Source organism: Budorcas taxicolor, chromosome 15 (genome assembly GCF_023091745.1).
Source record: "Budorcas taxicolor isolate Tak-1 chromosome 15, Takin1.1, whole genome shotgun sequence".
Taxonomy (NCBI): domain Eukaryota; kingdom Metazoa; phylum Chordata; class Mammalia; order Artiodactyla; family Bovidae; genus Budorcas; species Budorcas taxicolor.
The window spans coordinates 5,003,665-5,031,453 of record NC_068924.1 but is presented as its reverse complement, the minus strand read 5'-3'; the positions used below and the strand labels follow the sequence as shown (position 1 = coordinate 5,031,453).

The following is a 27,789-nucleotide window of genomic DNA, read 5'->3' as shown; positions in this document are numbered from 1 at the left end:
AACATAAAATTCACATTAAGAGTATACATACGATGCCGATTTATACTTATTGACAATACCATTTAATGGTTAGAAAACTAAATAACAAGACAATAATCTTTACAACTGTAAACTTTTCAGATAAAGAATATGCATAATATGTTGGCAACTTTCACAGAAAACCACAGCTAAATTTGCCCAATATCCAGAAATGTATTTTATTAGCTGCATCAGAAATTACCCAAGAAGTCAAGGCCAATAAATATTCTTTCTGATTGTGCAGAGATGAATATATGAGCTATATCATGAGCTATATATTGCCAAACATTAAGACTGTTTAAAACCTTTAAAATTCCACAAACTTCTGGTATGACAGACTTCTAAAATTCAAGAATTAAAATTTACAAAAATAAATACCACTCTTGACACTCAACGGACATCTTCACTTTAAGGCCTTTGTCACAAATCTGAATCTTTATTGTTCTGAAATAAATGTTATAAACATAACTCAAAACAAAAACTTCAATATTCAGTCTAAGAAGAGGTGTGGCTCAATGCCCGTAACATGTAACAAGAAAACTTCCTTTAAAAAAAAAAGGAAAAAAAAAAAAGTACTATGAGAAGTCTTTCATATGAATGAAAATGCACCCCTTAGGTTTTTTCCCCCTCATCTCATTAGCCTGTACACACATCAGGATCAAAAGGTTTGCATTTTCTTCACAATACTTCTTGCTATGATGCTTGACGAACTTTATGCCACTCAACAAATTCATCAAGAAGAACAGGCCCTAGAAATAAAAGAAACAACTTTTATTAGAATTCAGTGAACTTATCTCTTAAATTATATAAAACAAACTCTATGGTGACAATAGGGAACTGACCTTTCCCTTCTTTAGGTATTTTCCTTCCAGACTCCCTCTTCTACTTAATAGGTGCTTTCTTGGCCTTTTTATTTTTATTTTTTTAAAAAACATAAGGGACTTTCCACAATGGATATTTGCAGAAAACCATGTTCTCAAGATTGAAGTGTTTCATGAACTCTCTGATAACTCAGTCAATATTAACCTCTCCCTTTTTCTAACTGCCCATGGCTTTCTGCTAATTAATTATTAAATAATCTGAAAAGTGTTTAACATAGTATTTCTGTTACCTCACCAGGAAGTGTGTAAGTTTACTGAAGGTGTGGCCATATACTGTTCCAGGTACAGGACCTACTATAAATCTGAACACAAAGCAAGTACCTAATAAATATCAACACCTGCCTTAAGAACTATTGTAAAAAGATATTTTTATATTACAAGGAGTTCAAATTTACTTACTTACATAAATCAGATAGGCAATTTAAATCACCTCACTGTTTATTGTTTGGAAATGTAGGGAAAACTCACTGCCATAAAGAAATATGCTTGCCCTATTCTTCTTACAACCCTCTGGTGAACTCACTTTTTCTCTCACTTTTAATGGATATTTCTCTACTGTAAGAAAAACAGGAGACTAGCATAATAATAAATGACAACTGAAAAGCAACCTAGATGTTGTCATACTGTGGACCAGTACACCAGAAAGCAAGTGCAACATAAGCCACTATTTGGTTCCAACCTAAATCCTACAGAAGAACACAGGAACAGTTCTGTCAGATTTTGTAATTTTTCAAACAAATCTAGAAGCTATATTTTTATTCAAAACCTCTGTTAAAACATTGACTCAAATGCACATGAAAATACATATCTACAGGCCAGATACAGTCCTTGAGCTGCCAGTTTACTGCTGTAAGGTATTATTTATAAAAATATTAAATTTTACACTATTTTGTAAGTGAAAGACACAATATATACAGAAAGAAATAAAGTTATCCTTTCTTCAGTATTTTGTTTCTTCAGTGTCACAAAAGTCCCTTAACCTCAGTTTACATTTATAGGAAGGTATCTTTTCTGTGTGGGCTTCCCTGGTGGCTCAGTGGTAAAGAACCTGCCTGCCAATGCAGGAGACCTGGATTCAATCCCTAGGTTGGGAAGATCTCCTGGAGAAGGAAATGGCAACCCACTCCAGGATTCTTGCCTGGGAAATTCCATGGACAGAGGAGTCTGGAGAGCTATAGTCCATGAGGTCACAAAAGAGTTCAACATGATTTAGCAACTAAACAACAATAACAATCTTTTCTCTACAATGCTTTGCAACATGAAAACAACACATGCAGCCAAACTTGTGATGGGAGTGAAAAACTTACAGCTCTAGAAAATTCATTTGGCTTATCTAAATAATTCATCATTGCCTCCAACACCTATGGCATCCTGGGTTTTCCATTCAAGGGGACTGACAGATATTTTAATTTGAACAACTAGAAATCATTGGGCTTCCCTGGTGGCTCAGACAGTAAAGGCATCTGCCTGCAATGCAGGAAACCCGGGTTCAATCCCTGGGTCGGGAAGATCCCCTGGAGAAGGAAATGGCAATCCACTCCAGCACTCTTGCCTGGAAAATCCCATGGATGGAGGAGCCTGGTAGGCTACAGTCCATGGGGTTGCAAAGGGTCGGACATGACTGAGTGACTTCACTTTCACTTTCACTCAATAATTTCTGATGGAAGTTACTTTGACATTATTTGCCATTATGTGAATGGATATTATGATATTAAATTTAAAGCTTTTGCTACTATAGCTGTTTTGCTTTCCTGTTTTTAAAATCATGACTGCACTTTTCTTACATAGTAAAATGCCAGGAAAGACAGGAATAAAGCAGAATTTTAGCTTGTAGCTGCAGAAATTATATTCTAAATTTAGCTATAGTGCTCTGCTACCAAGTAATTGAAAATATTGTATTTACCAGCACAGATTTTATAATGGTGCTCAATCTAAGTTCCCCACCTTCTATACCTGCCTCCCCCCAACACTTTCCACACAATTAAAACAAGAAGGTCTGTTAGGAAGTTTAAATTCTTTATGGTAATGCTACATAAATCCATGTTCTCATTTAATAGTTTTAAGAACTACATTTTCATAAGAAAACACTGTATTATATACTTACAAGCACCATCTTCATCATAGTTACTAAGATCGGCATGGACTGTTCTGCTGAATTCTAACACATTGTACCACTGATCTTTGTTCATAACGCGATACTTTGATTGCTGTAGAAAATGATATAAACATTTGGATTACAGACCAAGCAATATCTATTAGGATTTGACGTCAATAAACATAGTTGTAACTTTGTTGTGATTTAGTCTTTCCTAAAACAGTTATTCCTCTTTTAATTATTTGTGTTTCTAAGAGAATTTTCAGGGTCATTTAGATGTTAACATCTTCAAATTTATTTTTTTCTTTTTTATTCCTGAGGAATAACACAGCATCAAGGGCACTAACAAAAAGGGTAAAGCTTAATAAATTTTTACCAATGTATATGCTGTGTAATCACCAGTGAGATCAAGCTATATAATGTTTCTTATACACAGTAAACTCCCTCCTGCTGCTTCTCATTAAATTGTTTCTTCGCATAAGGTTTACTGTTTAGCCACATTTGAAGTTGGCATTTTTCAGGCTTGGGTTCAAATCTTACTTCTGTTACTTGAGTGACCTTGGGAAAGTTACTCATTGGCTAAGTAAAAATAAAACATAATTCAAAATGGTATTATAAAGATTTAAAAAGATAATGTATGTTAAACACCCTCCACACAACAAACATTTGAAAATATTTAGTTCTCTCAGCAACCTTTACATGGGAATATTTTTACAAGGAATGATATTTATCTCTGTCCCCAAATTACTAATATGAGGAAGATAGATAATATCCATCAACCAATCTACTTTATTAGGCTAAAAGATTTAAGTGTGCACATAAGACCTTTTTATATTGTCTCTTATCACAAGCTTTAAACAAAACGGGAACTTGCTATGATAAACAATCAGCTTCATGAGAAATTATTTTCAAAGCAAAAGCATCTATATTCAAGAAATGGTAAGAAGTACACCAAAATAAAGACAAAATTGCAAAAACAAAAAAACACTACCAAAGAAAGAAATGGAAAAAAAGGACAGTCTCTTCTTAGAATCACGTTGAACAACAGGTACAAGAATAAAGCCTTTCTTCTAAAAGAATACTTCCTTTATAAATTCAGCATACATGTCTCAGTAATCACTCTATCTAAGTACATTCTCATATTTGGGGACATAAAATATTAAACTTTCTAACTGTGGTGTTGGAGAAGACTCTTGAGAGTCCCTTGGACTGCAAGATCAAACCAGTCAATCCTAAAGGAAATCAATCCCAAATATTCATTGGAAGGATTGATGCTGAAGCTGAAGCTCCAATACTTTGGCCGCTTGATGGGAAGAACCGAGCCACTGGAAAAGACCCTGATGCTGGGAAAGACTGAAGGCAGGAGAAGGGGACAACAGAGGACGTGATGGTTGGATGGCATCACCGACTCAATGGACGTGAATTTGAGCAAGCGCCGGGAGATGGTGAAGAAAAGGAAGCCTGGCGTGCTGCAGTCCACGGGGTTGCAAACAGTCAGACATGACTGAGCAACTGAACAACAACAAGATATTTTAAAGTTTATTCTAATTCTTTAGATTGAGCCTAAGCTTTAATACTAAAATTGGTTCTCTTAAATTGATCTTTTTCAGTCTAATATTCTGTATATAGAAAGAAACGTGATTTAAAAGCTTGAGATTTGTACACTAACATCAATTCTCTCCTGAAAAATCCCAAGAAACTAATTTTACATTAAGGGCATTTGTGATAAAATATATTTTTTGAAGATTTATCTTTTTTTTTTTTTTGAAGGGAGAAGAGCTGTGAGAAAGAGAATACACACAGCTTATGCACAAAATATATTAATGAACATGAACTCATGTCTAAATGAGAGCAGTTAGGTATACACTTAAATTTTCAACCACTTATACAGATTTTTTTTAAAAGCTACAGTCTTTTTGTTTTTATTCATTTGAAGGTATGCTGTTCATTCAACTTAAGTTTTTAAATATTATTTTAAAAATAAAAACATATACATACCTCTAGGTACTGGTAAAATACTGAAAACAGTGGCCATGTCCTCCCAAGGAGAAGAGCTAACATAGACTTAGCAGTATCAATATCAAGGCTTCTCTGATCTTTATCCTAAAACAAAAGATAAAAAAGTTCTCCTAAGTGTGGTTTCAAGATAATAAAAAAAATGTTAAAATTGCAAACATGGAAATTCCACCTACCCTTGCAAAATCAAAGGCATATCTGTAAATATTCTTAAACGCAGAAATATCATTCAACTGTGAGCGCAAAAAGTCAAATTTGTTCTGTAACTTTTCTGTGCAGTCACACCTTAAATTAAAAAATAAAATGTTATATAATTAAGAAAATTAAATAAAAGTATCTTTGGGGGTTAGAATGAATGCATTAAATAAAAAAGTGAGCACATTTATGAAGTTAGTTTAGGTTTAAATTCTCGCATTCACAAATTTAGAATAACTGTTGCCTTTTATCTACCAATACAATGCAAAAGGGAAAAAGGGAAAAGAAAACCTAGCAGTCTATGAAAGGTCACTCCAATAACTTTTCTTTAAAAAAAGACACCCACAACTCAAGCATAACCCCGAATAAAATCACAAATATTTGGTAAAAAGAAACATACTAAGATATATGCTTTTACCACAGATAAAGTTAAAATGACAGAACAAATAAAATTAATCAGGCCTCTGACACAAATTCTCAGGCACCATCTTGGTGAAAGAGACTAACCATGATTGCTTTTTAAAGTTTAGTAGGTAATCCAGAGGAAATATATTAGTGATTCAGTCATAAACTCAGATTCCTACTACATTTTTAGTAAACAAAAAATCAAAGTATATCAGTGACAGCACCTAACTTTACATAAGGTACATATACAGAAGAATACAAACAAGTAACAGATGTTATCTCTAAAGGCACGACTAACTAAATATAAGGAACTAAAGAGATGGGATGTTCCAAAGTATTATTGGCTTTCTGATTTTACCTGGGTTGGCTTACTCCACTATTTAGCAAGAAACAAAGCAGATAAAAGATAAAGCCTTTCACAATTGGCACAAAGCTCCAATCTCATCTCCAGCCAGAGCCCAATATCCTTAAAATGTAACTGTGCTCTAGTTATATTTCACTTACCATTCCCAAATGCCATATCTATGCTTTAAGCACATATTATTTTATCTACTTGATATGCTGTTCCTTCTAATATTTTGTCAAAAAATTACTCACCAAAACTAACTCACAGTTTGTCCTCTCTCAGATCATGATTCCCTTCAATCAAATTAGTTGTGCCATCTACTGTGACCAACACTTTTACATGCAAAACTGATTTCAGTACTCATGACAACACACCTAGCATTCTCAGATTTAAGTGAGACTTTCACTGTTCTAAATCAACAATGTGACGTGTAGTAACTTATCATTTTATTAATGTGTAAAATATCTGAATGAATTTCTAGTGTTGCTTAACGCTTGCATTCTTAGAATAAGCCAAACTTGGTCATGTTACCTGTTTTATACACTGCTGGATATTTTGCTTTGTTCATAAATGAGACTGGCTGTAAATTTCACTCTTTCACATTCTTTTTGCTAGCCTTGTAACAAGCTTATAGCATAAGCCTCAAAAAACCAAAATGAAAAATGGTACACTTTCTTATATTTTCCAAAAAAAGTTTACTCAACATTGGATTTAGGATATGAACAAACTCAGCAGCTGAAAAACCACCTGGGCCTTTTTACTAAGAAAAGGAAAACCTTTAAACTACTAAATCAGCATTTTAAATGATTATTAGACCATTTCAATTTGTTAATGTCTTTTTGTAATCAGTTTTGGTCATTTATACACATTTCTGATTACTTATTTCACATATAATTTTACTTAAATATGCCAATTAAAATATTTATATTTTCTAACATGATTATTATATATTTTTGCCTTTTCTTTGTTCTTCTTGTTACCTTGTGAGAATTTCTTAATTCTCTCAATTGTATCTTTTTTCTATTTTACCAGGGTTTGAACACTTTTAATCTCCTTTCTTTTTTCTTTGGGTTAATCCTTTTCCTAAATTAGATACCAGTTCATATGGTTTTAGATTTTTCCCTCCCCTTTTAATATAATATTTAATGCTACAGACTTCCCTCTAAGTAAAATTTTAGCTTCACCCAAAGCTTTGTCAGTATTAATTGGTCTGATTAGTCACTTGTAAATAAGGCCTTTACAAGTATGATTTCAGAGCAGCTGTAGGGATAAAGTCTTGCTAGAATAAGTTTAAAAGAGCGAATGAGGAGAAACTAGAGAAAAGAAGCCTGGACAATTGCTTTCAAAGAATCTGTTTCTAAAATGGAGCAGAGGAAAGAGGCAGTAGAGTGCAATGGGGAAGAAAGGCAGAAAGTTCACTTTAAGAAAAAACAAGAGAAACAACTTGCTTCTAAGATGAAGTGTTATTTCACATCTCTCCTGTTAATTCAATTAAAACCCTATACATTATATACAAAACAAACAAAAAAAGACTCTGAAAGAATCTGAGAAACGATACAGTAGCATGTTCCCTGGGTTTTTTTCTTGCCTCATCTATCCCAGCTTGGAGCTGAAGGAGTCAGCAAAACAGAAATGCCAACAAGGGCAGACAAAAAATAAACATACAGAAGCCTGCTCTCCCCCTCTAGCCCAAAGTAAGCAATCTGGCAAGACAGAAATCGTTAAGAGAAAAAAAAAAAAAACAAACCACTCTTCTCCAGTCAAACACCAAAGAGAAAACTGGCTCAATCCCTACCAACGCCAGCAAAGGCTGAATGGGGAACTGAATGGTCCACCCTCACCAGGAAATGGGGGTGTTCTGGGGGCTCAGTGGTCAGGAATCCTCCTGCCAACACAGGGGACTCGGGTTGGATCCCTGAATTGGGAAGACCCCCTTGAGAAGGAAAGGGCACCCTACTCCAGTATTCTTGCCTGGAAAATCCCATGGACAGAGAGCCTGGCAGGCTAGAGTCCATGGGGTCACAAGAGTCAGACACGACTTAGGAACTAAACAACAAACAAAACACTAGGATATAAGCAGGTCGCCCTCTCAAATTCTGCAGTGTCAGTGGAAACCACAAGGGGTACATGAACTCCCACCAGGCAGTGAAAAGCAGACACTCCTCCTCCACTCTTGGGAGTGTCAGAGGAGAATTTCGAGTCTAGGCTTTCAGCTTTACCCAGGAACGAGGCCGTCACTCCAGCAGTGTCAATGGAGAGAAAGCATCTGTAGAGGCCTCTCACCTCTGCTGACAGTAATGAGGACTCCTCCCCAGACGTCAAGGATGCAGAGAGGAACTTCACTTGCTATGGGCACTGGAAACTAATGAGGCAACAGCCCTCAGTTCTCTTGCCCAAGTGATATTAGAGGAAGCTAGCTAAAATAGAAGCCTCAACTAAGATCCAGACTTTCATAACAAAATAATACTCCAATCTTCCAGGTTTCAATTAAAAAAAAAAAATTGCCTGCCATAGCAAGAACCAAGATCTCAAACAGCAAAAGGGCAATCAATAGATGCAAACCCTGAAATGATAAAGATGTTTAGAATCATTCGACTCAGATTTTAAAGCAGTTATAAAAATGCTTCAGTAAGCAATCAAGAAGAAATTAAAATAAATGAAAAGATAGAAACTATCACCAAAGAAACTGTAAGTCTAAGGAAAGAAATATATAACAAAAGAACCACAATTTTTGAACTGTAAAATACAGGGCAGACTTAAGCCCTAATACATCAGTAATTACATCAAATATAAGTGTTTTAAATAAACCAATTGTAAGATTAGAGACTGACAGAGTGGAACAACAACAACAAACACGGTAAACTCTATGCTGTTCAGAAGAAACTGACTTTAAACATAACAATATAGGTGGGCTGAAAGTAAAAGAATAGAAAATGATATATTGTACAAACAACTAAAAGAAATGAGAGGTGGCTAAACTAGTATCAGCTAATGTAGACTTCAGAGCAAAGAATTTATCAAACTAGAGAAGAATATTACATAATGACAGAAGGTCAATTCACCAAGAAGACGGAACAATCCCAAATGTGTGCACCAGACGAGAGCTGCAAAATATAAGGAGAAATAAACGAATTCACAATTACAGTTAGATTTCAATCTCTCTCTCTCAGCAATCGACAGAACAACACAGAACATCAGTAAACGTGTAGAAGAATTCAACACCATCAATCAACAGGATCCAATGGACATGTGGAAAGAACATTCTACTCAATGGCAACAAAATACTTCTTTTCAATCCTAAACCAAAAAACAAATCTTGACAGATATAAAATACTTGAAATCACACAGAATATGTTCTTCGACCACAATGAGACCAAACTAGAAAGTAAAACTTAGAAATTAAACAGCCAACTCCTAAATAGTCCATGGGAATGGAAACCAAAAAATACACTGAACTGAATGAAAATGAAAACATATATCAAATTTTTTTGAGATACAAAACAGTGCTAAGAGGGAAATTTATAGCACTAAATATAAATACAAACATTAAAGAACAGTCTCAATCAACAATCTAAGCTCCTGCCTTTGAAATCTTATCTAGATTTCAAAAACAGGAGCTTAGATTATTGAAAAAGACCAGATTAAACCTATGGAAAGTAGGAAAAGTAAAGAATTAAATTATCAGTATCAGGAATGAAACAAAGTACATCATTAGACCTGCAGATATCAAGAGGATATAACTTTGATAACTTAAGAAGAATAAGTTATCAAACGGACTCAGAACTTCCCTCGTGGCCCAGTGATTAAGAATTCTTTCTCCAGGACTTCCCTGGTGGCTCAGAGGTCAAGAATCCACTGATCAATGCAGGAGACATGGGTTCGGTTCCTGATCCAGGAAGATCCCACGTGCCTCAGAGCCCTAAGCCCATGCGCCACAACTTGAGAGCCTGGAAGCTGCAACTACTGAGCCCATGAGCCGTACCTGCATGGGCTCTGCACAAGAAGCCACCACAATGAGAGGCCCACACACAACTAGAGAGCAGCCCCTGCTCCTCCCAACTAGAGAGAAGTCCTTGCAATAATAAAGACCCAGCACTGCCCTACATGGATGAATGAACAAATAAATTGAAAAAAAAATTTTTTTTTAAGAATTCACTTTCCAATGGAGAGGAGGCAGGTTCGATCCCTGGTGAGGAAACTAACATCCCACACGCTGCAGTGCGACTAAGCTCATGCTCTGAAACAAGAGAAGCCCCCATGCAACACAACAAAGACCCAACATAGCCAAAAACAAAAACAGGTGACATGGACCAATATTTGAGTCGTGTAACTATTAAACTATTAAATAAACTGAATGCAAAAGTTAGAAACATCTATAAAAAACATATACAGGTTCAGGTGGTTTTACTGGAGAATTTCACCATCTTTGAAGATCAATTCTACAACCTCCTTCAAAAAATAAAGTATAAGCAAAAACTTTCCAATTTATTTTATAAAGCCAGTATTACCTTTACCCTAAAATCAAAGACAATTAAAAATCATCACAAGGAAAAAACATTTACAGCTATATATACTGATGAATGTTAATGACTTATGGTGATAGTATGGCAGGAATCAAACCCATGTCACCTATGTCTCCTGCACTGCAGATGGATTCTTTACCCACTGAGCTACCTGGGAAGCCCTTAATTTTGTAATATATACATATATTGAATGTTTTACATCTGAAGCTAATATAACATTTTATGTCCAATATAACTCAATAAATAAGAAAAAGAAAATAAAGTTATAGACCAATATCCCTCATGAGTCCTTAACAAAATATTGGCAAACAGAAATTAAGCAATATATAAAAATAATTATATACCATGATCAAGTGGGATTTATTCTAACTATGCAAGATTGATTCAGTACTTACAAAAAAATCAACATAATTACATTAATAGGCTAAAAGAAGAAAAACCACATGACTATGATTTAATGCAGAAAAAGTGTAAAGTATTTAATATCGACTCATCTTAAAATTCACAAAAAAACAGAAATAGAGAACTTGCTCAATTTGATTTAAAAAAAAAAAAAGAAACCTACAAACAACCCACCAGTAACAATACTTAATGGTGAAAAACTGATATCTTTATCTATAACATAGGGAACCAAAATAGCATGTCCACTATCACCACACTTATTCAACAATAGTAGTAGACATTCTAGCCAATGCAGTATGTCAAGGAAAGGAAATATAAGATGTATAGAAAAGAAATAAAACTGCCCTTATTTTGCATCATAATCATATGACACAATTGTCCATGTGGAAAACCCAAAGAACACACACACAAAAATCTTAAAATAAGTGTGTTCAGCAAGTTCATAGGATACAGGACATATAAAAATCAATTCTATTTCTATATATTAATAATGAACATATGGATGCTAAAATTAAACATACAATATGTATAGTGACCAAAATAAAGACGAAATATTTAGGTTTAATTCTTAGAATACATGTACAGGACACCCATGTTTTACAAAGAAATGATGAAAGAAACCAAGCACCTATGTAAATGGAGACATATCTATCTTGGAAGAGTCAAAGAGTAAAGATGTCAGTTACATTCACATGCACTTTAACAAGAATCTCAGTAAGATTTTTTGTAAATATGTAAGATTATTCTAAAATTTTTGGAAAAACAAACAGACTATAATAGCAGAACATCCCTGGTGGTCCAGTGGTTAAGACTCCATTCCTAGCATAGGTTTCACTCTCTGGTCGGGGAACTAAGATTTCACACGCCACACAGTGTGACCAAGAAAGAAAAAGGAGGTTAAAAGAAACTGTAGTAGCTAAAAAAAATTCGAGAAAAGATGAATCAGCCTACCTGACTTCAAGACTGAGTACACAGTTATAGTAATGCAGACTGTGTGGTACTGGAAGAAGATCAACAGAACAGAACAGCGAACCCAGAAGAGACCACACAAGGTTAAGTCCAGTTGCTTTTTGATGAAGGTAAAAAGCAACTCAATAGGAGAAAGAGTTTCTGCACCAAATGGTAGTGGTGCAAATGGACATCCACAGATAAAGAAACAAACCAGAAATCTAAGTCTCATACCTTTGATAGAAATCAATTCAAAATGCATCACTGATTTAAAAGTAAAATGTAAAAATATAGAACTTCTAGGAAAAAAAAAATAAGGAAAAATCCTCAGGATCTATGGTTAGGCAAAGAATTCTTAGACTTGACACTTAAAACACATAAGAAGGAAAAAACTAATAAACCAGATATCATCAAAATTTAAAACTTTTATTCTGTATAAAAGTCCTTGTAAGAGAATAAAAACACAAGCTACAGACACAGAGAAAACATTTTCAAGCCACATATTCAATGAAGGACTTAAATCTAGAATACAGAGGACATACTCAAAATTCACAGAACACACTCAAAATTAATTTTAAAAAATTAATCCACTATAGCTCTCAGTCTCTTTTCTATTTTCCTCAAATATGGTACATCACCATTTTATTATATCCATCTCCTTTGCAGTTAGTTCTCTACTCAGTTTTAAATCTTTTATATATTTTGCTTTTAGAAATTATCTGAAATCTGATCATCTGAGACCATTCTTTAATACACATTAATGTAGTTATTTTATACTGAGATTGTAGTAACTCAAAATACTAGCCTTAAAGAGTCTTATTTTGAAGTTTAAGATCTGTTTCCCAACTTATTTAGTGATTTCTGATTGTTAACGATCACTGAACTTTTCTCTGAAGAAATTGAGGCTTCTGTTTAAAATGCTTTCCTGTACAGAAGAACTGCTTCCACTAAACACATGGGAGTACTAATTACCTGAGACAATAGTAAAATGCATTTTTGGATTGTGTCTACATCCTCATGAGAAAGAGCTCTTTATTTTGACAATGCCTCTCAGCTTGCAGGATCTCAGTTCCCAATCAGCAACTGAACCCAGCCAGGACCATGAAAGTCAAAGTCTTGAGATCCTAACCAACAGGGAACTCCCCAAAAAGCACTTTTAGTTAGGAATTCTCTCAACCAGAAGCCCATTGTCTCCAACTGCATATGTCAAACCAAGCCCAAGCAAACAAGTCTCCCTCTATTGGATAGATTTGGCATCAATAACTAAATGTTAGAGGTTTTAACATGATTCTCATTGCAATTTGTCTACAGTTCCCAATAGGCATAAAAGGTTAATTCAAGTGACTAAGAATAGGCAGGTATCCTCAGGATAAATGCCAGCTCCATAGAGCCCTATGGAATTACCATCTCTCATAATTTTTGGCTTCTGATTTATTTTTCTATAGTGAAGTATAAGTATGTTTTTTAAAAGATGTTTTATATTTTAACTAACATTTAGGTGTGTAAAATGGGAAATGATTTGCTTGCATATTTAGGATGCTGTAACTGCCAGAAATGGAAATCAAAGTTTGGATAAGTTAATCATTTAATTTGTCTGGGGCCTACTTCCTTACATATGAATAAATACACAAAATGTTTCAAGAAGAAACAAAAGAATTTATTCTTATCATTTATGAGAAATTTATTATTTACTATTTCAATAAACGGCTTCTACTAGTGCAAACATTCTTCTTCATTCTATGAAAAAGTTTTAATGAAAGTTGAAAATGCACTTAACTTCTACCAGAAGAATATGCAAAAGAAACAAATTCTCAGATTACATGCTATTATAATAGTGTTTGAAAACTGGGACATCTCAAAACTTGAGTATCTCCAGAGTTGTCAACTGAGAATGTTCCAAAGGTCCTAGTATTAGAAGTGACTAGTCACAGGTGCTCCCATTCCCATCAGGACCTACCTTTAAGTAGGGGCCTTGTTTTCTACATCTTTGAGCTTCATCAGCAGCTTTTCACATTTTTTTTTTAATGATGTGACTCATATTTTCACACAAAATCTTAACAGACTTGAGATTCAGGAGGTAAAACAAGTTAAAGGATACCTCCCTACTTTAAAAGCTTTTTTTCTCTCAATACCTCCAGAATTCAAAAATCGTCCTCATAGTATTAACATGGGGCCTGGCATATAGGCCCCAGCATTCCAAAACTGTCTGTTAAATAAAGGTATGAGTATCAAAAATAAAACGCAAAGTAGATGATGTATTACAAAAGGTTTCAAAATTCCCATCTGGGAAAAGGTTAGTGGAAAACTATAGTTCAAACAGAATTGTTAAGTGTGTAAGTAGTGACTAACAAGTCTCTCTAGGAGATAATCTAAGAGATTACAATCCTTTCCAAATATTTTACATTCCACAGTTGTGTGTGCTCGGTTATGTCCGACTCTGTGACCCCATGGATGGTAGGTAGCCCACCAGGATCCTCTGTCCATGCAATTTCCAGGTAAGAACACTGGAATGGGTTGCCATTTTCTGCTCCAGGGAGGTACACAAAGTAACAATATTACTTAGGATGAGACCTCAATAATACAGAGATAAAGAACAAAGTTTCAAGTCAAACAGAGAATTGAAATTCCAATTTTTCCACTTCCAGCCATGTGGCTTTAAGCAAGTTATTTAATCTTTTCCAGTCTGTTTCTCATTTTAAAACCACAAAAACAATGAGACAGCCATAAGGTTACTAATGAGGATCATGTATTAAATGTGTAACACAATTTTAGATTGACAGGCTGAGTTAAACACAAATTTCCACATTTATCAGGAACATCATAAAGACGTGGTTGAAGCCAGCAAAACCAGTAAACACGCCCAAGCTGTTATTAACAGACAATTCTGATACTTAATCTAGCTCCAAAATAGACTCACAGGAGTTAATAATCTTGATACCTCTTAACTCAGCAAGTGTAGGAAGAATATTTCTTCTGAACTAAAAAGAAACACGTACTATAAGTAGTACAGCATGGAAAATAAGAATAGTCTATTTTTGAATATCAAATAAAACTATAGTTTTCAGGGAACACTGGCACAATACGATAACCATCTTCAAAGTCACTGCTGTTAGAATGAATAGAAATGGGTTTAAATTTCAACATAAAGGCTTAGGGATTAATTTCCTGAATATTGTTAGACATTCTATTAACAAGAGAGACTTGAATTTCTGCTTCATTAATGACCTTTAAAATGAGAGAAAATTTTCATTTAGGTCTAAGTGAGGTTTTCTTCCTTAATCTTCAAGTCCTAATAAGAGTGCTGTGACACACTGATGCTATAATAGGAAGAATTTTATTCACAAAGTTATGGATTTAGAACAGTCTCTGAATCATGTCTATTGACCTCAATACAAAAATTCCACCTCTGGAGGCATTTGGAAATGTGGAGAGGGGGCATTCTGAAACAGTCATGGTGACTCTGCGGGAAAGCAAAGGGGAAGAACCACACCAACGACAACTGGTACTTGGGCCCCAAATGCTAAGTGAATGATAAATCATATGCCACACACAGTATAGCATACAATCTACTCAAATCTTCTACTCTCACCAAAAAAAATTATATAAATGTTCCCCATTCATCTCTCCTGTAGGAAAGTAAAGTCCGTCAAGCCTTTACTCTTCAAAGTACAGAGCTCAATATGGAGACCAGAGGGTATACAATTTGTAGTCTACTGGAAGACAGCTTAGTGTACTACCGTTCTGATCAGATCCTATTCTTTCTTTCTTCATGATCATAATCAAGTATACTCTTTTCAAAGATCTATGCCCACAATTTTCTCTAACAGCATGGTAATTCATCTTTGCTCCAACAACAAACTTTCAGCTGGTACATGTGAGAAAAGTCCTTTGCTCCAGTAAGTATGGCAGAATAAAATTTTCAAGTATCCTTGGAATCTTGCCGCTATAGATCCAAGGAAGAAGATCCATATGCAACATTTTGTGTGTAGCAACATATGTGCATTATAACGAGGATAAGGTTCACAGTTTTCCTTAAGACTTTCAAGAGTATATGATCTTAAAACATTTTTTTAAAAAAATCAACTCTATTGAAATCATCCCCCAAATCTTTGATAATTCCTGTGCTCAATAACCTGGTGCCTTCCCAATCTAAAACATATGGTTTAAACTCTCTCAACATATTACTCAAAGTCCTGCATAATGCAGCCATATCTCAACTATCTGGAGTTTAAAACTGCTTTCAGTTTCTTTTATGTACCTTTTGATTCCAGCAAACTAGACATATGTTTTTCCTTCTCAAGGCTCTGCTCACAGTTTTCTCTTGAAATATTTTTCTATATCCTCAACCATCAAAATTCTAATCATTGTTCAAAGGTCTAGTTCAAACACTACACCCATAGCAAAGACTTGCCTGTCTACTCAGTGGTAATTAATCTCCTTAGCAGCTGTGCTTTCACAGTATCTGTTACTTTTACTCAGCACCTGTCCCATCCCACATGGATCTATGGTTTGTTTCTCAGTCGTATCCAACTCTTCAGAGACCCCGTGGACTGTAGCCCACCAGGCTCCTCTGCCGTGGGGTTTCCCAGGCAAGAATATTGGAGTGGGTTGCCACTTCCTTCTCCAGGGGGCTTTTCTGACCCAGGGATGGAGCGCACATCTCCTGGATTGCAGGCACATTCTTTATCGCTGAGCCACTGGGGATTTATTTATATTTACAGTATTGTAACACTCTCCCGCCCTGCTAGAATGTAACTAAGTAAAAGCTGTGTCCCATGCCTCACTGTGATCACCAGTAAGCAGCACAGTATCTTAGATAAAATAAGGGTAAATATCTATTAAATTAAATCTGACTTGAAGGGAAATTTGACTATTAATAAACAACAATGAAAACAAAATAGAGCAAAATATCTGGAAAGGATATGGCAATCACATCCCCAAAACTTACAAAATGACCATTCTACTCCAATTATGTACAAATTCGTACCCATAAGTTCTTTCAAACAAGAGAAAACAACAATTCAGTTATGGAAAGTCTGTGTGAATAACAGCTTTAAAATAAATAAATGTTTTCAAAAAAAGTATTCTGAAAACAGTTAAGTATTACACAATTATAGATTTTAATTAACCATGATTATGATATTCTACTATTCTTGACCATAATGTATGTCTTAACTATCAGACTGTTTCTATTCTTTAGCAGAGCTCTACTCAAGTTTTCTAAGGGTTAAAATTAATTAATTTGAAACAGCTGATAATTACATTAAAGTGATTCAGGAGTCATCAAATAACCATGTTCAGGTTAAATTAAATCCTAAAAATAGAAACAACTATAAAAACAATGAAGTCTGTAAAATTTTACACTTTATAATTGTAAAAACCAAGTATACTAGAAAACTATACATTTTTTAAAAAACTAAGAGCTCTGTCTCTCTTGGTTTACATTGAAAACTATTTTATACAAGTTCCTTATAAGAATATTCAGGGGATAATAAGACTTACCCAACTAAGAAAAGATACTTTGTACATCACATAGCAATCTAGATCATCAGAGGAAAAAAACTATTTTCCCAGTCAAGAATGCTTGCCTAATTTTAGTAACTTCAAGGCTCTACACTATAGAGCTCTAGGCAAATGGGTAGGGGATAACACATGAGTGAAACAAAAACCTCTGGGTCAATTTTAAGTGCTAAATATTGCCTTTATTATGTAAAGCCTGTGAACTTCCTGCTGTAAAGATTTGCTAATAATCAACATGTTCATGGGTTCATCAATTTTCCTAGCATATACCTAAAGCCATATGCAAATACTAGAAACATTTTTGTTTATATATGTTATACAGAGGCTCCTTATATAATATCAAGTTATTCAAAAGCAATTAGAAACTTTTGGTTTAAAAATATGCAAACACTTGTTAGCTGAGATATTGAAAAAAGTAGAACAAAAGCAGCAGCAGAAGAGTACAAAATGCAACTGTAATGCCAAATAAAAGGTCTCACAATTAACGAGCTATGTGACAACCAATACAGGTTTTAATAAAATAGACTGAGCTGTATAAAAGTCTTTATATTCTTTGCATACTCCTGTATATTTATCTTTCTCTAAAAAGTTAATTAAATGGTGGCAAACAGCTCAAAGAATTTCAGAAGCAACATTATTTTAATCTGCCATGTTATGACACCTAGATGAATGGCAGAATCTGCGGTCTTGGTTATAAACACTATGATTTTAAAAGTTAATAATGGCCTTCTATTTTATAAAGACTGCTAACAAAGGAAAACACAAAGGAATGCCACAACAGGAACTGCAGTATGGTAGACTGGTCATCAGGAAATTAAAATTCTAGCTCTGCTATCCTTAGTTCCATAGGAACTATGTAAACTTTGGCAAAAATGTTCTTCACCTCTCTGAATTTCAGACTCCTCATCTCATCTAGAAATAATAAAAGTGAGAGAGTTGACTTTGTGTTCTCTTTTCTTTATATCTGTGTGTTTGTATATACACACATAAAATATCTAAATGTTAATCCTGGTTTAAGAAACATTAGACACTGAAAATTCAAAAATATTTAAGTTTCATATGAACAAATACACTTGAAAAATCAGGTATCCTGAAAGTTAAGGATAGGCAAACAAGGTTAAAGCATGTTAATTAAAATCATACAACAGGAAACTAATTAACCTCCAGTCTGGGGCTCCAAAAATATAAATTTATGCTTGCTCTATTTTAGAATGTTGATTATTAATTACTTCCTGGATGAACATCAGGAATATGACATAATATAAAATTAACACACAATTACCAATTGAAACTAAGCACACTGTACTCTGGAAAGCCAAAATCAAATTATTTTTATAAAGAAGCAATTTTGTGAAAAAGAAGTAATTTTGTAACTTATAAAAGCATTCAAAAGCAGCATACAATGTGAAAGTATACAACTATAAAATGGCTAAATGTTGCACACTTACTTATTAATGCCAAACAATATTTCTTTTATTCTTTAAAACTGTCATGTAAGTCACTTCAAATTTCTTTTTTAAGTTAAGTATAAAACTGAAGAGAGAGGAGGTCCCAGAGCTCAGAACTGTTGAAGAACAAACTACTCACGTAGTAGAATTCTGTATTCTGAGAAGGAAGTCCCTCATTGCTCAAACATTCCATGAATAAATAACTTCTATCATAAAGCTCTAGTTCATGCATCAGGAGAATAGGTGGGTTTTAACAGAACTGTTCTTAAAGATTCTTTCTTAGAAAATATGAAAAATGGAGTAACTGTTCATTTGGCAAAGACCGTAATATAATTTTTTTCAATCCTAAACTGATTATTATAGATAAAACTAATTTAAGGTGAAGACTTACTCCTGAAATTACGAAGCACAAAATATCAATTAAGATTTTCAAATAGGCCATCAAATTTGTTTTTTAAAAAAATTTCTTACTGTAATGAAGTCATCCCCTTTAACCATTCTTCCTTGGTAAAAAATCCCATGCTTTCAGCCTCCAATTTCCACGCTAAAACTAACATAATAATCTGGAAAGAACAGAACATAAAGGATAGGGGAGAAGTCAGCACAGAGATTATCACGTCTATATTTATCATGGAGAGCATTTTTATACAACTATTTCCATCCTTCAACTATTAAAGAGTACAATCTCTGGAATTATTAACTGTAAAGAAATTTAGATGGGTCATTTTCTTAAAAGCAAAATATTCTAACAGTTTCTGAAGGTAGAATCTCTCTTACTCTATTACAAAAGATATTTATATCAAGAAAGATAATACATGCCCAAGTTAAATTCACTTAAAAAAACCTAAATGAAAATCTGCAATATTCATGAAACAAAATTTTCTTATAAGATTAAACTGTTCCAATCTTTAGAAATTTATGAATATTCTATACCCCACTTGCATTCCATTCTACTTAAAAATAAAACATACATTTTCAGGTTCAACACCAATGTCTTCACAAAATTTTTCCATTCCTTCTGGCCCTACAACTTCATCAGGACCTTCAAAGACAAAAATAATTTATATATTTTATTGTTATAACTTTATATCAACATAAAACAGAAGCCACTGTGTTAAAGGAATTTATGAATACATAACATTTTTTTGTGAATAACTGACTTTGAATTTTTACATACCTTTGATAAAGTATGAATATTTGTACAGATTAAATTTTTTTAACTTTGAAATCCTCTTTGAACACATTATAAAATATAATAAAGGGCATAAAAACAACCATTAATGACAATCACTAGGTTGTACAATCACTTGACTCTATCCTTAAAAATACATTTCCTGAGAGCTTCCTCTGAAGAAATTTTTTGACAATGCATCAATATGAAAAAGCACAAGGTTTGAGCTCCTTATTCTACTAGAATGTGCCAGTACCAACCCACAATTCAAGACAGTAAACAGAGGAGAATATCTGTTTCTTACTAAAACAGATGGTCATTCATTAACCTTCTGAAATATATCCATAAAAATTTAATATTTTTTAAGATATAACAATAATGATATAAGAAAATGGCTACATTGAGATTCCAGAATGAGAAATTTTCCAAGTAAAGCATGAATACTATGTAATCTTAATGTAAAAATAAATGCTTAATCCCTCAATTAGCTATGTCTATCATTAGTTCAAAAATTAAGGACATTTTTCCTATTTTTTCCCTTAGTAACACTAAACATAAGTCAGTATATCAATTTTCCTATTTTTTATGTTATCTTTTGCTTGGTAAGAGTAAAACAAATTTGCAACAACACAGATGAACCTCAAGGGCATTCTGCTAAGTGAAACAAGTCAGAGAAAGGGAAATACAACATGAGCTCACTTGTATAAGCAATCTACCAAAAACAATCAAACTCAAATACAGAGAAGTGATTGGTGGTTGCCAGAGGCAAGGGTGGGCAAGATGAGTGAAGGTGGTCAAAAGGCACAAACTTCCAAACGTAGTAAGTCCTGAGGATGTAACATGGAGCAGGATGACTATAGTGTTAATAATACTATTTTGAGTATTTCAAAGTAGCTAAGAGAGTAAATTCTTAAAAGTTCTTATCACAAGGAAACAAAATTTGTAGCCATGCGTAGTGACAGGTGGTAATAATTTTGTGATAAAATCATATCATTATGTTGTATACCTGAAATTAATATAATAATATACCTCAATTTAAAAGGCTAAAATAAAATTTAAAACTAGATATGATACAAATATGTTTACCACACCTGGTTTTTGAAAGAAAACAGTCTTCAAACATTAAAGTAGCTAAGAGAAACTTGTTTCCTTTCTTAAGGACTAAAAATACTCCAGCTTATATGTCATGGACTAGACCAAGGCTGCTCAGGTGGCATTTTATATCACCACCTTCAGTTCATAAGCACAACATGGGGCCAATGTCCTATGACTTTTCTTAGTAGAAAAATGTAACTACCCAGCATGGGACCAGTTAAGCTTTTATTGTCTCAGATGAGGTCCAGACTGCTAAGATGATATTAACACATGATCTGAAACTAAATGTTTTAAAAATTCTTTGGTCTAAGTAAGTATTGTACTTTTTATACAGTGAAATGTTAAAAGGTTAAGGAGTGATAATTATAGGAAACTTTCACTTCCTAATATACATTTGGAGACTTTTTATGAAAATGTGTTAATTACATAATTTTAAAAGCACACATACATAATTAAGGTGTTAAAAAAATAACCGAATGTGCATCCTTATATGTGGTTTGGATGAAAATAAAAACCAGATAAAGAACTGAATGGAAGAAAACAAAGTTTTTTTAAGTCATGATTGAAATATATTTTAAACTTTTCTAATGCAGCAAGAAAGCAAACTTGTCCTCCACACTGCCATCACTAGTAATTATAAGAGAAAGCTGAAGAGTCATATCAAGAAATATCAGTTACTGTCATAAAAAATAGCCTCCCTGGAAAATGGGAGACTACTGATTAAAATTTGATAAAAATCAAATTAAACTGTTATATAAAGATATATAAAATACATATAAGACCTTTTTGTAAATGTCAAGTGACTTTCACAAAACAAATAACAACAATCTAAATCTAAAACCAAGTCTATACTATAATGTTCTTTTCCCCAGATCACATAACATCAATTATACTTCTTCAAACAAACTCTTCCAATAAAACTACTTCCAGGGTAAAACCTCTGGAGTAGAATTTAACTATTTCAGGCACAATATGGGTTTCTACCCAACTTAAGAAGCTATGAAAATGATTTAGTTCACTCTACCAGCTGGTAACTTTACTGCTGCTGCTGCTAAGTCAGTTTACTAGGACTAAGCAATTATATCCCCCTTTTTTTGATTCTTTTTAAGACTTTAAAATGCCTTTTCACTTCCAACACCTTTCTTCAACAACAGGCCTAATATATTCCTGAATCCTTGCCAATGCAAGTATCACTCAAAATGAGAGGTCTTATGAAAGGGAAAAACTATCAGGCTTTTCACACACCACTTATGACCTACAGTATCTTATTAACAAGATTTGTGGTAAAACATTTTGTTGCAGTTGTTTCGCTCATCTGTGTCAGACTCTTTTGTGACCCCATGGACTGCAGCCCGCCGGGCTTCTCTGTTCACGGGATTTTCCAGCCAATAATACTGGAGTGGGTTGCCACTTCCTCCTCCACGAAACGCTTTTAAAATTTAAAAGAAAATCAATTTTCTGATGGTTTAATAACCATATAGTTCCCAGCTATATCTGCAGGGTCTAAAACAATGCCAGCCAGAGCAAATGCTCAGGGGAAAAAAAAAATCTGCTCAAAGCATGACACAGCACCTTAAACATAAGCTACATAGGAGCTACGCTGTTAATTTTTTGGAACAGTATTGTAAAAATATACAACCAGTAAATCTGATGCTGCAACACTATCACTCTTTTAATAATAGCTAACATTTATTGGGTTCTAACTACATACCAGGTACAGTACTAAGTGTTTTCTTTACATGTTTTATCTCAGAAGGCACAATTATTGCCTCCATTTTAAACAAGGACATCTCAGTTACTCTAACTGACAGACAACTAGCACCTCCTCATCGTTTAGGTCTCTGATTGAAGTAATCTCCAGAGAGGCCTTCCCTAGTCAGTTTATTTGAAAGTCTGTCCCAACTTTCTACTTTCCATCCCTGCATCACACCACATTACTTTTATAATCTTCCACCATGTGTAATTATCTTGCTTACTTACTGTGTCTTCCCCATTAGAAGGCAAGTCCCCCAAGGGTAGGGATCGTGTCTGACTTGTTCACCACTATATTCCCAGCACTCAGCACAGTGCCTGACACATGGATAAAGTGCTCCATAAATATGCATCATTAGATGAATGACAGAATATTAGTTAACCTCAAGTATACTTACTAATATTTTTTTTGGAAAAAGAAAACTGGCTGCCGCGTACAAATTTTAAAACAAGATAGTAGCAGCTAAGCATAGGCTACATGGTCAGAATGACTGGGGTTTGAATCCAGGCTCTTGTCATTGTATGATCTTGGGCAAATTACTTGATCTAAGCCTGTTTCTCATCTATAAAACAAGAATACCACCAACTACTTAGCAGAATGGTCACAGGAAAAAAATCAGATAATAAAAAATAAAGATAGCAATTAGTTTGCTATTAAAAAATGTTGGCATAGAAAATAAATGGTTAACTAAATCTAATCCTACGCTACCCAGGAAAGTCCCTATGAGAAGTAAAACAATCAAGCATGAAAGAAAAAAAAAAAAAAAGACTAATTAATTTTATGTATCTAGTACCCTTTATAGGTGAAATAAGATGACCAGCCTTTGATTCTATATCTTACCATGCATACCAGTAAAACTGGCATTTTGAATACTGGGTCAACATTTCAAATGGAGGTCAAAAGAAAATGAATTCCCTCTATTTAATTTGGGTTAGTGGTTGTCTTGGGATGCCAGTAATAGCAGCTTTTCTGGTCTATAAAGAATCTGTTCTGTTACTAAACAATTTTTAAATTATATTGTTGAGACTGCTCAGAGGATACCAACAGTGAAGCTACTGTCTCTCAAAATAGTCTTTTTCCATACATAACCTAAAAAACTAAATCTTAAGCTCAAAATTCCCTTGAGATCTAAGCCTTATTATCACTAAATATAAGACAATGACTGCATATACAGTGTTTTATTCTAAACAAACACTCTGAGGATGATAGGTAAAAGGGGGAAAAATCCCCAAAAAACCCAAACAGGGAGGCAGGTAAAAGAAGGAAACAATTAGGGGTGGAGGGCAGATTTAAAATCAATAATTCCAAAAAGAACTAAATCATTCTAATGATTCTATGGGGAAAAAAATGTATAAAAGTTAATATGAATTAATCTCCCCTTTAACTGCTATGAAGAAGTTAATAATAAATGAGAAACAAGTTTCTTTTTCATATACTTAACTCTGGCCTCATCCCAGGCTTTTGACTTTTACCTCTGAACTAGTCTCATCCTATACCTAGAGTTGTTCATTCACCACCTATAGGATTTAGTGCAGGTTAAACTAGCTTCTTCAAGAAATTTTCAATGACACTTTCAAGGTTGGGTTATATACTCCTCCTATGAACTCTCACAGTGCATCTTCCTAATATATTAATAGCATATAGAATACTATACTAACATCAGTCTGTTTACTTCCTTATTTATTATTGCATCTCCAGTGGAAGTGAATGGCTAAATAAATGACTGTGCTGCTGCTGCTGCTAAGTCGCTTCAGTCGTGTCCAACTCTGTGTGACCCCATAGACGGCAGCATTAAAGGGGAAAACTGTCATGGAATGATATATAAGTTTTAAATCTTTTACTATGTCTTCCCAAAAGTTTCACAAAAAAAAGTTTCAGAAAATACGAGCTTATGGTTCAGAAAAACTTCAAAGAAAACTGAAAAGAAAAACAAGAACCATATAAAGTATAAAATGTTCTATTACACACTGTTTTCCAGAATACTAACTCTACGGTAGCCAATGGACATAAACCAATGATGAATCTATTTACAAATTTTACTAACAGTAAATGAGTTTCACCCTACCCACTAAACATATACTGAATTACATATTTAAAAAGATATCAGCCTGAAAGGGCACGAAATTCTTAGCCTAACCATAATCCTCAGTCTTGACCCTGATCTCATCACACAGCACTAACACACAGCAGGCCTGCAATAAATATTTGTCAAATGAATGAACCAAAAAAAAAAAAAAAGTTTTAAAGCATGTGACTGATATCTTCTTATATTAATTTCATTACCTGCATACTCATAAAACCAAGCCAGGCACTTCTTGCTTGAAAAATGTTCCTCTCCACTTATTAGTCTAGCAGGGGGTTGGGATCTGCAATAGCTTAGAAAACACACAAATGCCTAAGAATTTTATCAAGTCTCAACTTTTAGTGAAAAGCTAAGTTCAATATGAACTACTTCAATTCAAACCAAAGTCTCTTTTTTTTTTTTTTACAGTTGGTGTTACAGGGAAAAACTGGAATTGTTAAATATATGCAATTTGATACAGTAATCTACACACAAAAATTTCTGGCTAACAAAGCCCAAATGCTACTTTGCTCACTATCGAATACCAAAAATATCACTAAAATTATTGCTCCCAGATTTCAAAAGACCACACAGAAGTTCAACCTAATGGTCTCAATACAGGACTGATAGTTGGGAAAATATAAATCTTTACAGTGATTCTGCTGATTTGCATAGAAATTCTATATGTGTATAATTTGAAAATGAACCTTACAAAGTATATTTTGATACCCAGTGAATCAATATTTCAGAATATATTACGAGTTGTTTATTTACCATCTACCAAGCTTAAACAAACATTTTAAAGATAAAAGATAATACAGGACTTAAGGTATAATTAGATTCCACAGATTAAAAAGAAAGAAAATAGATCATACCAGTTCAAATAATTGAGCCAAAGCAATTTAATCCCAGGATCTATCTTTTTCATAAAATAATTAAAATTTAGAAAGTTCGTAAGTGGCCTCTAAGATTTAACGAATAGAGAAACTTTTCTCAAGGAGCTCAGTTATACTACCACAGTGACAGGAATGCTATAACTTCTGCAACTATGTAATAGTAATGTAAGATAAAATAAGGGTGCCAAATAAAAATTTTAAGTTGACAGAGCAAAGTATCACCTGAGTGCTAATACTAACGGCTCAGCTGTTTTAATGTGCTTAATTTAAATACTTTTAATACGTTATACATTTTAAGATTGCTACAAGTTAAAGTAAAAGAAATCTAATTTGCATGCTTCATACAAATATGAGCTAGTGGAGTATATGTCAAATTCTAGTATGAGTTATTAAGAGGTATAAGAATACAGCAGTATCTTTCACAGTAACAGTCAAATACCCACGGGCTCTTCCGCCAACCACAGTTAATAAGAGGAAAAATCCAACTAATTACAAAAAAGATGAAGCAGACTAAAGAGGTCACCTACCTTACATTTTAAGAAGATTTCTCTTTAAGGAGCGCTCTATCATTATCTCCTCTTAATAATGCTGGCTACTTTAAACGGTAGCATCTTAAGTTCTTACATTAAGTGCCAACCAGTAAGACAGTCAAGACATCCAATATGGAGATTTAAAAAACCCACTTCTGACACGTAAATTGCAATGATTTTTTTGCAGCATACAGTGTTGCTGTAATGCCTTAATGACATGCTACAACGGAACCAAAGCACTATACAACTACAACTCTGCCTTACTTTTTCTCCAAGAAATGCAGAGTATAATAGCTCTCAAATGATTAATATTTATGTTGAGAGCTAACAGTATCCTGATGGCTAAACAACGAAATGCATGCAGGGCCTTTTCAACTTTGCACCCAGCGACTTGGCTATGGAGGCACTATAGCCAGGCACTTTATTTGGCAGGTGGAGGCACTATGCTTCCAGAAAATGGGGCTCCTGCTGGGATGGTGCCGGTTAGATCACTCCAAATACTAAATCTGGAGGCCAATTCCAGCACAAGGAGCTTCTCTTTCTATGACTCCCAAAGCAGCAGTCAGGACGAAATTCCTCGCGCTCTGCTCCTTTCTTCACAGTCTACAGAGAAATTCTAGAAGTGACCCTTGCACGGATCTGTACACTGCCAGGTCTGGATTGAGGGCGGGGGAGGCTTAGAGAACGGGGGGTACTCGTCTCCCCCACCCTCCCCGGCACGCGGAGTCGGACGGGAAGCGACTCTCAAGAGTCCCTCAGCAGCGCTGAGCACACAACCCAACACGAGGTGGAGCCCGGCACAGACTCACGCGGTCCGGCGCCTGCCACCCCGGTTTATCAGAGGGGGCTCGCCTCTCCCCGGCCCGAGGCCTGGCCGGCCGCCCTCCTCTTTCGGTCCTGAAGCAAAAGAAACGACTGAAGGGCAGGGGGCGGCGGTACCTGGAGATTTTACACTTTTTGAGGCCTCCGTCTTCCACCGCTGCCGCTGCCACCCCAGATTTTCTCTTCTTCTTCACCGGCATCTTCCGCCCTCCCCGGCGGGGCGGGCAGGCGAGCCGGGGAAGGGGGTCGCTACCTGCTGAGGACTCCTCAGGGCTGGCTCCCGCTTCCCATAGACAGCAGCAAGCGAAGGAGCAGAGCTGCCAGCCCGCCCCCGAACGGCGGAGCCCTGCCGCCGCTCGCTCCCAAGTCCCCTGCCCGTCCTTCTCAGCGCAAAGCCGCGGGGGCTCCCCACCTGCAGGCACTTCGGCGGATCACACCGGCAAGAGAACGCTGACGGCGCCGCACCGCCGCCAGTCACACACTACTACAGGCAGAAGTGCAGCATGACCCGGATGCGGATCGCCCGAGCCCGGAAATAACGCGTCTCAGAGAGGGCCGCCGGGGGCGTGGCTCCAGGAGGGGCGTGGCTCCTCTCTGCGCGGCTCCACTCTGCCTGGCCAGGTTACTCTGTGAGGGCGCCCCCAAAGAAGAAGTTGGGCGCTA

At 35.1% G+C, this 27,789-nt stretch overlaps 1 protein-coding gene across 2 annotated transcripts; it reads right to left on the bottom strand.

Moving 5' to 3' along the window:
* Nucleotides 1-227: 227 nt before the first annotated feature.
* Nucleotides 228-27,523, bottom strand: DCUN1D5 (defective in cullin neddylation 1 domain containing 5). Of its 2 annotated transcripts, none has more exons than XM_052652779.1 (8): nt 27,244-27,523; nt 25,100-25,191; nt 19,769-19,839; nt 19,269-19,360; nt 5,187-5,295; nt 4,993-5,097; nt 3,004-3,106; nt 228-767 (listed from the first exon to the last, which is right to left on the bottom strand). In XM_052652779.1, exons 1-8 carry the CDS (start codon nt 27,324-27,326, stop codon nt 712-714), a joined length of 711 nt encoding a protein of 236 aa, XP_052508739.1. In that variant the 5' UTR covers nt 27,327-27,523; the 3' UTR covers nt 228-711. The 2 variants fall into 2 exon arrangements, with proteins under 2 accessions (XP_052508739.1, XP_052508740.1); XM_052652780.1 differs by having other exon boundaries at nt 25,100-25,182.
* Nucleotides 27,524-27,789: the final 266 nt, after the last annotated feature.

Coding starts and splice junctions, on each gene's coding strand:
- DCUN1D5 (XM_052652779.1), bottom strand. CDS start 27,326: ATGCCGGTGAAGAAGAAGAGAAAATCTGGGGTGGCAGCGGCAGCGGTG. Junction 25,192..27,243: donor AAAAAGTGTAAAATCTCCAG/GTACCGCCGCCC, acceptor GTGTTTTCTAAG/CTATTGCAGATCCCAACCCC. Junction 5,098..5,186: donor ATGCCTTTGATTTTGCAAGG/GTAGGTGGAATT, acceptor CTTTTGTTTTAG/GATAAAGATCAGAGAAGCCT.